This window comes from Oncorhynchus kisutch, linkage group LG17, assembly GCF_002021735.2.
Source record: "Oncorhynchus kisutch isolate 150728-3 linkage group LG17, Okis_V2, whole genome shotgun sequence".
NCBI lineage: Eukaryota > Metazoa > Chordata > Actinopteri > Salmoniformes > Salmonidae > Oncorhynchus > Oncorhynchus kisutch.
In genome coordinates, this window is record NC_034190.2 from 7,793,710 (window position 1) to 7,804,366 (window position 10,657).

Sequence of the window (10,657 nt, forward strand, 5' to 3'; positions counted from 1 at the left end):
AGTGTGAGAAATCCTGGGCTTCAGAGGCTAGTCAGACACTAACTCACTTAGGGATATTATTGGTGAATCGGTAACATCCGCACAGACTGAGTAAATGTGTCACAAAGTTACAAATATGTTCGTCCATTGATATGTGTGAATGTACAGGGAACCCAGCTACATTTTGGAAAGCTGTTAAATCACTGAAGGCTTGTGTCTCCTCTTCTCTCTCTTCCCAAGACATTCATTTAGATTCTGGTCCTATTACTGACAAAATTGATATCATTCATGCATTTAATAACCATTTTATCTCTGCGGGCTTGATATTTGAATGTATTTCAAAGCCAGCTCTTGAAAAAAAAGTAGTTTGGATGTAGATGGTGAAACTCTATTGAATGATACTGAAAATGCTGGTCAGGAGTTTTCTTTTTGGAAATTCACAGATGAAGAGGTCCTGGATGCTTTATTTTTATTTTTTTATCCCCAGGGGCTGATCATTTTGAGCCTGGCCTACCTATGTGCTGGCTTATTGCTGGCTCGGTAGCCCACATTTTTTATTTAACATGGTTATCAGGAAGTGCTCCAAAAGCATGGAAATCCACATATGTGCTGCCACTCCATAAGGGTGAGGATACAAAGGATCTTGACAACTATCGCCCCATAAGGGTGAGGATACAAAGGATCTTGACAACTATCGCCCCATAAGGGTGAGGATACAAAGGATCTTGACAACTATCGCCCCATAAGGGTGAGGATACAAAGGATCTTGACAACTATCGCCCCATAAGGGTGGGGATACAAAGGATCTTGACAATTATCGCCCCATAAGGGTGAGGATACAAAGGATCTTGACAACTATCGCCCCATAAGGGTGAGGATACAAAGGATCTTGACAACTATCGCCCCATAAGGGTGAGGATACAAAGGATCTTGACAACTATCGCCCCATAAGGGTGGGGATACAAAGGATCTTGACAACTATCGCCCCATAAGGGTTAGGATACAAAGGATCTTGACAACTATCGCCCCATAAGGGTGAGGATACAAAGGATCTTGACAACTATCGCCCCATAAGGGTGAGGATACAAAGGATCTTGACAACTATCACCCCATAAGGGTAGGGATACAAAGGATCTTGACAACTATCGCCCCATAAGGGTGAGGATACAAAGGATCTTGACAACTATCGCCCTATAAGGGTGGGGATACAAAGGATCTTGACAACTATCGCCCTATAAGGGTGGGGATACAAAGGATATTGACAACTATCGCCCCATTTCAAGACTACCTTGTTTAGCTAAGATTCTTGAATCCTTGGTTAATGTGCTGCCTTTTCATTGACCTTTCAAAGGCATTTGAGACGGTTGATCATTCTGTTTTGCTGAAGGAGTCGGCCTGAGATATACAGCCTGTTTATGGTTTCAGAATTATCTTAGCGGCAGAACTCAGGCCATCTTCATAGACGGGGTTAAATCTGAATTATCTTAGCGACAGAACTCAGGCCATCTTCATAGACGGGGTTAAATCTGAATGATCTTAGCGGCAGAACTCAGGCCATCTTCATAGATGGGGTTAAATCTGAATTATCTCAGCGACAGAACTTAGGCCATCTTGATAGACGGGGTGAAATCTGAATTTCTTGAGATTCAAAAAGGTGTTCCTCAGGGTTCTATTTTAGGTCCATTATTGTTCACCTTGTATATTAATGAAATAGGAAACACTTAATACTTGTAACATTCATCTCTATGCAGATGACACAGTTTTGTATTCCTGTGCCACCTCGGTGCAGCAGGCCATTCGTGAACTTCAGCATGACTTTGATTCAATTCAGAAATCACGAACAAATCATAAATTAGTGTTATATACAAGTAAAACCAAGCTCGTGCTGTTCTCTAGGTCACAAAATGTTGAACCTGAGGACCTGTGTATGTTTTTAATTTTTTATTTACTAGGCAAGTCAGTTAAGAACAAATTCTTATTTTCAATGACGGCCTAGGAACAGTGAGTTAACTGCCTGTTCAGGGGCAGAACGACAGATTTGTACCTTGTCAGCTCAGGGATTCAAACTTGCAACCTTTCGGTTACTAGTCCAACGCTCTAACAACTAGGCTACCCTGTGTCCTATAAATGGAGCCCAAATTAAGCTTGTTTGTCAATATAAGTACCTGGGTGTCTGGATCGATGACAAGTTGTCCTTGGTAACGCATATCAAAAATCTGACTAAGAAGCTAAGATCCAAGATTATTATTTTTTATATCAAAATAAATCACGCATTAGTATTAAAAATAGGAGAAAGATTGTTCAAACAACATTTCTCCCTGTATTGGATTTTGGTGATATTGTTTACATTGATTACATGCATGAGGCACAACTGTTTTAAAACCCTTGGACACTGTCTACCATTCAGCAATACGTTTTATCACAGGGGACTATTTTAGGACTCGTCATTGTAGTCTGTATAAAATGTGGGATGGACCTCTCTCTGTCTGTAAGAAGAAAGCTTCATTCTCTTTTAATGTACAAAGCAATCTGACAGAAACTCCCTCTATATGTAACATCGTTAATTAAGATTTAAAAAATCTGATGTTACCAAACCCTTTCACAGGAATGGATAACACTAGAGATCCCTCCAGTCTCCACAGATTTGGGAAAATCCTCATTTAAAAAAAAATGTATCCCTACTTTGTGGAACAATCTGCAGAATTCACTGCAGTTAGATGTGCTGGTGTCACTCAGGCATTTTACATTTTAGATTGATTATATAGTTGAATGTGATTGCTTTTATTAAATGTGCTGAATTATATTGTTTTAAATACACGTGTGTATGTTGTTTTAATATTCTGTTTTTATTGTATCGTGTACAGAGATATCTTTCTAAAAATGATTAAATTGCAAATAAATTTGTATTTTTTTTTCCAAATAATGCAATCACAGTAATGTAGTACAATTACAAATGTGAATTTATATTTATCTTTAAACTATTTCCTTTCTCAGTTTGGCCTGTTTGTTATCTGGTAGGACATTGAACAATAACTGTCAACTTGAAAATGCAAACTGGAATTTTGCATTTAAATTTGGTCATAGATTATGTTCACATAAACACAACATTGCATACATATAAATTTATAATTACCATTATGAAATTAGCATTTTTGGGGGGGCCAGCTATATATATCCATATATTACGGCCCGAAATCTGCAATTAAAATAATAATATCTAGTTCCGGTAATATGGGTTACATTTTAACGGTTTGGGCTAGAGCAGAGGTTTTCAACCTTTTCTTTCATAAGAGCAACTTCATACTAAAACCTTTTTTTGCAAGCTACTGATATAGGCTACAGCCTGTCTGCATACATAATGTAATTGCGTTTTGGTTCTTAAAATCACACATTTTGGAAATTTTGCCTACGATGAGAATCTTGTATTTTCAAGATAAGAGAAGAAGAAAATACGTTTTGGATTTGAACAAATCTGTAGGGTGCAGTTACAGCACTAGGCGACTATAAATACTTTTTGCATATTTGACAACAAATCATGAAGAAATAGAATAATCATGAAAAGTATGAAAAAGAACAAAAGTGTAGTCTCAGCAAGCACACTACTTGACCGTTCCCCTTTATCGCAAACATTTAAAAAACATTTTTTTTTTAAACTTGACTCAGCAGCATACATATTTGATAAAACGAGAGTAGAAATGCCTTATTTGGTAGTGTTAGTATTTACCGAGCAAAAGCAGCGCTGTTTTATCGAGGTACAGATATCCTGTCGTTTTTCATTTTGCACTTAGACACATACAGACACAGCGTGGCTGCGTTGCGAAGCAGCTACGGTACGCTCTCATATAGGGAACAGCCAGGACTGTTACTTTAGTAACTGAATGAAAATATTTTAACAATATGATTTAACTGATTAATGTTCGGAAAATATATGTTAAAAAAAAAGCTGAATGGTGTTGAATGCTTGTTAACAGTTTGGGAAGAAAAAAAACATTTCATAGATTTAATTATGTAATATTAGGCCTACAGAAAACTTCTTGCAAGCTACTAACTGACAGCCCACGAGCTACCGGACATGCAGTTTTCTGCAAAGGAACAACCTTCGGTAGGCTGATGGAAGGTATTGAGTCAGAGGCTGCGATACAACGAAGCCGAATCAGACTGCCCGCATTGCTCTCGGTTCTTACAAGCAATGTGAAATTACAATGAATTTGCTTGTGTCAAGCCGCTCAAATGATATGCAGTGGTATAAAGTAACTAAGTAAAATATACTTTGAAGTATATTATTATAAGTATATTATTTTACTATTTACATTTGTTTTGACAACCTGTACGTTTACTCCACTACATTCCTAAAGAAAATCTGTGCTTTTTACACCCTGCATTTTCCGTGACACTCAGAAGTTCTCATTACATTTAGAATGCCCAGGCAGGACAGCAATAGGGTGTAATTCACGCATCTATCAATATAATGCGTTATCATACCTACTGCCTCTGATCTAGCGGACTTACTAAACACAAATACTACGTTTGTAAATTATGTCTGAGGGTTGGAGTGGAGTGTGCCCCCTTACTGTCCATACATTTAAAAAAAGAAAGAAAATGGTGTCTTCTGATTTGGAATATTATGTCTAGTATTTACTTTTACTTTGTATTTTTTACTCGAGACAGTTGACTACTTTTTCCACCGCTGTACTTAAGTCCATTTAAAACCAGATACTTTTAGACTTTTACTCAAGTAGCATTTTACTGGGTGACTTTCACTTCAAACTTGAGTCATTTTCTATTAAGGTATCTTTACTTTTACTCAAGTATGGCAATGGAATGCTTTTTCCTGATTATATATATATATGCATGTACTGTAGCAACACCCTGAGTTCATCAGACATGAAACAACGACCAACATGTAACAACAACAAAACAGATAAAGACCGTTCTTTTGCCTTTTGATTTCCAACACCAGGGGTGTAACTAGTGCTTTCTAACGACACTGAACCAACACAGTGGGGAGTGGCAGGGAGCCAAAGCAATATATATATATATATTTCACCTTTATTTAACCAGTTAGGCTGGATGAGAACAAGTTCTCATTTGCAACTGCGACCTGGCCAAGATAAAGCAAAGCATAATCTTGAGGCGACTGGGGGAGGGGTGGTACAAAATGCAATCTGTTATTTATTGTATCGTATATAAAATGGACATTATCTATTTTAATACAGACTAGCTCAAAATATAATTGTACATTGCAAATTACCCAAAGGATCATGATCATTTTGTGATTAAAAAAAAAACAGGGGAGAGGAAAAACAACCCTTATTTTGAAAGTAGAGATTCAGCTGCTCCGTTTGCTCCGTTTGCTCCGTTTGCTCAGGTTCCTAGGATAGTTTTGGTTTTTATTTCACTTTTATTTAACTAGGCAAGTCAGTTAAGAACAAATTGTTATTTATAATGACAGTCTACCAGTGAACAGTGGGTTAACTGCCTTGTTGAGGGGAATAGTGGGTTAACTGCCTTGTTGAGGGGAACATGTGGGTTAACTGCCTTGTTCAGGGGAACAGTGGGTTAACTGCCTTGTTGAGGGGAACAGTGGGTTAACTGCCTTGTTGAGGGGAATAGTGGGTTAACTGCCTTGTTGAGGGGGACAGTGGGTTAACTGCCTTGTTCAGGGGAACAGTGGGTTAACTGCCTTGTTGAGGGGAACAGTGGGTTAACTGCCTTGTAGAGGGGAACAGTGGGTTAACTGCCTTGTTGAGGGGAACAGTGGGTTAACTGCCTTGTTCAGGGGAACAGTGGGTTAACTGCCTTGTTGAGGGGAACAGTGGGTTAACTGCCTTGTTGAGGGGAATAGTGGGTTAACTGCCTTGTTGAGGGGAACAGTGGGTTAACTGCCTTGTTCAGGGGAACAGTGGGTTAACTGCCTTGTTGAGGGGAACAGTGGGTTAACTTCCTGTTCAGGGGAACAGTGGGTTAACTGCCTTATTGAGGGGAACAGTGGGTTAACTGCCTTGTTCAGGGGAACAGTGGGTTAACTGCCTTGTTCAGAGGAACAGTGGGTTAACTGCATTGTTCAGGGGAACAGTGGGTTAACTGCCTTGTTGAGGGGAATAGTGGGTTAACTGCCTTGTTCAGGGGAACAGTGGGTTAACTGCCTTGTTGAGGGGAACAGTGGGTTAACTGCCTTGTTGAGGGGAATAGTGGGTTAACTGCCTTGTTCAGGGGAACAGTGGGTTAACTGCCTTGTTCAGGGGAACAGTGGGTTAACTGCCTTGTTGAGGGGAACAGTGGGTTAACTGCCTGTTCAGGGGAACAGTGGGTTAACTGCCTTGTTGAGGGCAACAGTGGGTTAACTGCCTTGTTGAGGGGCAGAACGACAGATTTTTTACCTTGTCAGCTCAGGGATTCGATCCAGCAACCTTTTCGGGTTACTGGCCCAGAGCTCTAACCACTAGGCTACCTGCCAACTAAATATGGACGCCGTACATCCTACTAAATGATCAACGATTGTATAGATAATGTTTTATCACATAGTAAAGCTACATTTCTTATTATCTTTTATTACTTACGTTTCCACAATACAAAGATATACATCACACATTGTTTCATTATTACATTAACAATAAGTATCTCTCAACACATTACATACATTTGCATTAATGCAATGGGGAAAATAAGAGGCTGAAATATTTAGAGAGATGGGGGACTCCCCCCACCTCCCCCCTCCCTGAATGCTTGGCCTATTTTAAAAGAGATGGAAGGAAGTGTCAGTTATACCATTACAGATAGCAGCCATGACACATCTCTGTGGGCTCATATTTGGCAAATGAGGATGTTTGTTTGTGAGAATGTATAGCTTCAGTGTTCCTTTACCCAACACGCTTCAGCACAGCAGTGATGATGTTGCATTACCATTAACATACAGTAACATCACATTTACCCTTTATATATATATAAACATCATACTAACTGCTATATCCCCTTTACGGAAGTAAAATTATACCACAACGTTGTCTGTCACTCAATAGACTGCTCTGTCCTTCTATAACCAGCCACCAGTGCTGATACTAATGGACATGCAAAAGTAGAAAACACGTCGATATGGAGCTAATAAAGTTCAGTGAAAAGCAGAACATTAAAAGGCCAAGAAAGAAAGAAAGTCAAAAACAAAAGAAAAAAATCCCGTAGAGACGAAAGGAAAATAAAATTGATTTAAGGAACAGAGTAAAGATGAAGTTAGAGAGAGGGATGTTGGTGTTTACTTCGGGAGGGAGAGAGAGAGGGAGACAGGTGTGTGTGTGTGTGTGTGTGTGTGTGTGCGTGTGTGTGTGTGTGTGTGTCTGTGTGTGTGTGTGTGTGTGTGTGTCTGTGTGTGTGTGTGTGTGTGTGTGTGTCTGTGTGTGTGTGTGTGTGTGTGTGTGTGTGTGTGTGTGTGTGTGTGTGTGTGTGTCTGTGTGTGTGTGTGTGTGTGTCTGTGTCTGTGTGTGTCTGTGTGTGTGTGTGTGGTCAGGTGTTTCATTTAGTTTCATTTATTAGGGTATTGCATGCAGCAGCTGATCTTCCTGTGTTTTTTGGTTTCAATACCTTTCTCAATTGTGAAAAAACCACAGGTCCCTCCAGCCATGACCCACACCTCCTCCTCTGTTCCCTTGCTAGCCTCCACTCTGAGTGACATCACTGGAGTTTCCCTTGGCAGCGAGATTTATATAACAGCAACAGTGAGAGTATCAGTCAATCAATCAGCAGGCCTGTCACTACCTACTACCTTCAAAACACAGTCAACCTCTAATACCACTGTGGGAACTTAGCTACTGAAGTTATTCTAAGTTTACCAACTTGTATACCTATCGCAAACCAGCTTGATTGACATTGGAGCTCCAGGCTTCTCTTGGATACTAAGGACATTGACGGAAGGTTCTACTATACGATGGCAGGTGATTGCAGCAGAGTGATGTTAGACGTGGAGAGTGGCCCTGTGTACCCAGCAACGACCGTGACCCTGGTACGGGAGAAGTCCACACACCGGTGGAGGCTGTGTGGTGCCCTGCTGGCCATGGCATTGTGTGTCTCAGCTGCACTCTTCGTTACCTGGCACGCCAAGGTAAGAACACATACAGGCCATTTTATCTTATCATTCATTATTAGTGGCATAATGGCTAGTTAAATCGATAAGGAAACTGGATTAATCTGGATGAGCTGATATCAAGTGTATTCCATCAGCAATTTGATAAGTAAAGTTTGAACTTTGAAGATGAACTTAGATCCTGATTGAAACTACTGTATATCTCTGTAGCGATTTTTACATTTTAGATTTAAATCTACTTTTACTTACATATCTTCTGTATATCACTATATATCTACATATATATATATACATATATATACATTTATTTAAATATGTATATATCACCACGTATCTTTGTAAATCTCTGTAAATCTCTGTATATCTCATATATCTCCTGTGTAGCGTCAATGTGAAACCGATCACGGGACTAACTGTCTTCATTTTTCTCCATTTCTCTTTTCCTCTAACTCAGAGACAAGATCAGGTCGAGGAAGTTGATGGTGAGTTTGTTTACTTTTTTTTCCAGTCAGGTTCTATACGTTCTACTGCTGGTAGTATGGCGTTATAATGTTGAATATATATACCGCTACTCCCTTGACAAAGGGCGTATTCTAAATAGCATCATGTTTCTTTTATAGTGCACTACTTATGACGGGAGCCCTGTCGGCCCTGGTCAAAAGTAGTCCCCTATATAGGGAAAATAGAGTGCCAATTTGAGACAAAAACACCTAAATGTGTAAGATAAACTCTCGCAAAGCTCTCGCAGCAGTACGGCATTATATGGAGTTGAACGAGAGAGAATTCACCCTCAGAAGTGTCCGTTTTCTAAATCTCTGTCTTCTTCCCTCTTCAGAACTTCAGCATACACTGAGACAACTCTCTGTAAACAGAAAGGCTGCCATTCATCTAGAAGGTAAGATGACACTTTACAGTAATGTACATAATGTCTGCTTCCAAAGTGGCACCCTACTCCCTATATAGTGCACTAGTTTTGACCAGGACCCATATGTAGGGGATAGGGTGCTATTTGGATAAGGGAAGGTTACCTGACAGGATGCCGTATTAGAGTCCTTTCAACAGCACTGTAGAACTGGAACAAACTCTTCTGCATGGTGAATCATCTGGATATATGCAATGTAAATTTGGTCTATGCATAATCAAATGCACACTTGACCCTTGACTTGGAAATGGGGATTAGAAGCTGTGAATGAATCGAGCCTGTTTGACATACGGTATAAAGTCAAAGACTAACCGACTCATTTACAACTTGCCTCGATAGATGGTGTGTCGTAGTGCTCCGTCAGTCAATATCTACAGTAAATTATAATCATGTCCAACCACTCTGCATCTCAACCACTTTGACTTTATTTATTTTTGGGGGGGTTAAAGTTTTTGGGGGGGTACAGTTAAAAACAAATTAAAAGTACCAAGAACCACAAAGGAATTCCCATACAAACATTAAATGCATATATTTATTTCCGATGTGGACCTTGGAAGAGGTTCATTATTTATCATGTTAACCTCTCTCTCTCTCTCTCTCTTTCTCTCTCTTTCTCTCGTGTCCCAGGTGAGTACAACTGCAGTGGAAAATACAAGACCACAGTGGAGTGGACAGACAATGAGGGCCAGGGAATCTCACAGGGGGGTCTTAACCTCAACAACAACGAGATTGTGATCCCCCAGCCGGGCCTATACTTCGTCTACAGCCAGGTCTCTTTCCGCGTCAGCTGCAAGGCCGACCCCAAGCACCCTAACAACCAGGAGATGGTTCACCTGAGTAACACGGTCACGCGCTGGTCCCCAAGCTACGGCACCGAAGACAACAAGGAGTACCTGATGCTGCTCAACTCTGTACGCACCGTGTGTAAGAAGTCTTCCAACAGCGAGGCGAGCGAAGGACAGTGGTATAATGCAGTGTATGTGGGAGCCGTGTTCAACCTGGAGAAGGGAGACAGGCTCCGGACAGTCACAGAGAACAGGCTTCTGCCGCATCTGGAGAGTGGCGCTGGGAAAAACTTCTTTGGCGTGTTCGCCTTGTGAGACGGACGAAAATGGCATGACAATAGAGAGGAAGGCTACGTCCCAAATCACCCTATACTTTAACTAGCGGTGCACTATATAGGGTGCAGTTTGGGACGTAGCCTCAGTGTAAGGGGGAAAAGGTTCATACAGTAGGAGGGGTTAAACAGCTAAATCCATGAAGAAGAAGAGGATAATGTAAGGTTACCTGATAGGAGTCAGGGCCGTTTCATCTACTGAAGTTGACTGAGGTTAAGGCATCGTGTTGTTTCGTGTTAAAGCCAATGCATTTTTTCATATATTTTTTTTACTCTTCTGTCAAAAGATGAGGAATTATAGACTGGGTACCAGTCTGTTTGTGCCATCATGCCACTCCTTGTCATGCCAAACATTGGCTTGCATGACAGCATGATGTAGGCAAGAGCACAAGCAGATGTGGAACCAGGCTAGAGAAATGACACTGATCTATCTAAACTGTAGCAGTTTGTTTATATATACTTGGGGTTTATTGTTTAAATGTGTTGCCATGGTGTTACCATGACAGTAAATGTCTATGATGCTAATGCTGAACTACAATCCACAGCACATAAACCAACCCACACT

General features: G+C 40.5%; 1 protein-coding gene across 1 annotated transcript; it reads left to right on the forward strand.

Moving 5' to 3' along the window:
- Positions 1-7,208: 7,208 nt before the first annotated feature.
- Positions 7,209-10,237, forward strand: LOC109882167 (tumor necrosis factor-like). Its single transcript, XM_020474261.2, has 4 exons — positions 7,209-8,071; positions 8,508-8,535; positions 8,889-8,948; positions 9,603-10,237. Exons 1-4 carry the CDS (start codon positions 7,898-7,900, stop codon positions 10,073-10,075), a joined length of 735 nt encoding a protein of 244 aa, XP_020329850.1. The 5' UTR covers positions 7,209-7,897; the 3' UTR covers positions 10,076-10,237.
- The last annotated feature ends 420 nt before the right edge of the window (positions 10,238-10,657 follow it).

What these genes read in the sequence shown, in the direction of transcription:
- LOC109882167 (XM_020474261.2), top strand. Translation starts at nt 7,898, where the DNA reads ATGGCAGGTGATTGCAGCAGAGTGATGTTAGACGTGGAGAGTGGCCCT. An exon ending in TCAGGTCGAGGAAGTTGATG is followed by an intron (nt 8,536 to 8,888) that starts GTGAGTTTGTTT and finishes TTCCCTCTTCAG; the next exon opens with AACTTCAGCATACACTGAGA. An exon ending in GGCTGCCATTCATCTAGAAG is followed by an intron (nt 8,949 to 9,602) that starts GTAAGATGACAC and finishes CTCGTGTCCCAG; the next exon opens with GTGAGTACAACTGCAGTGGA.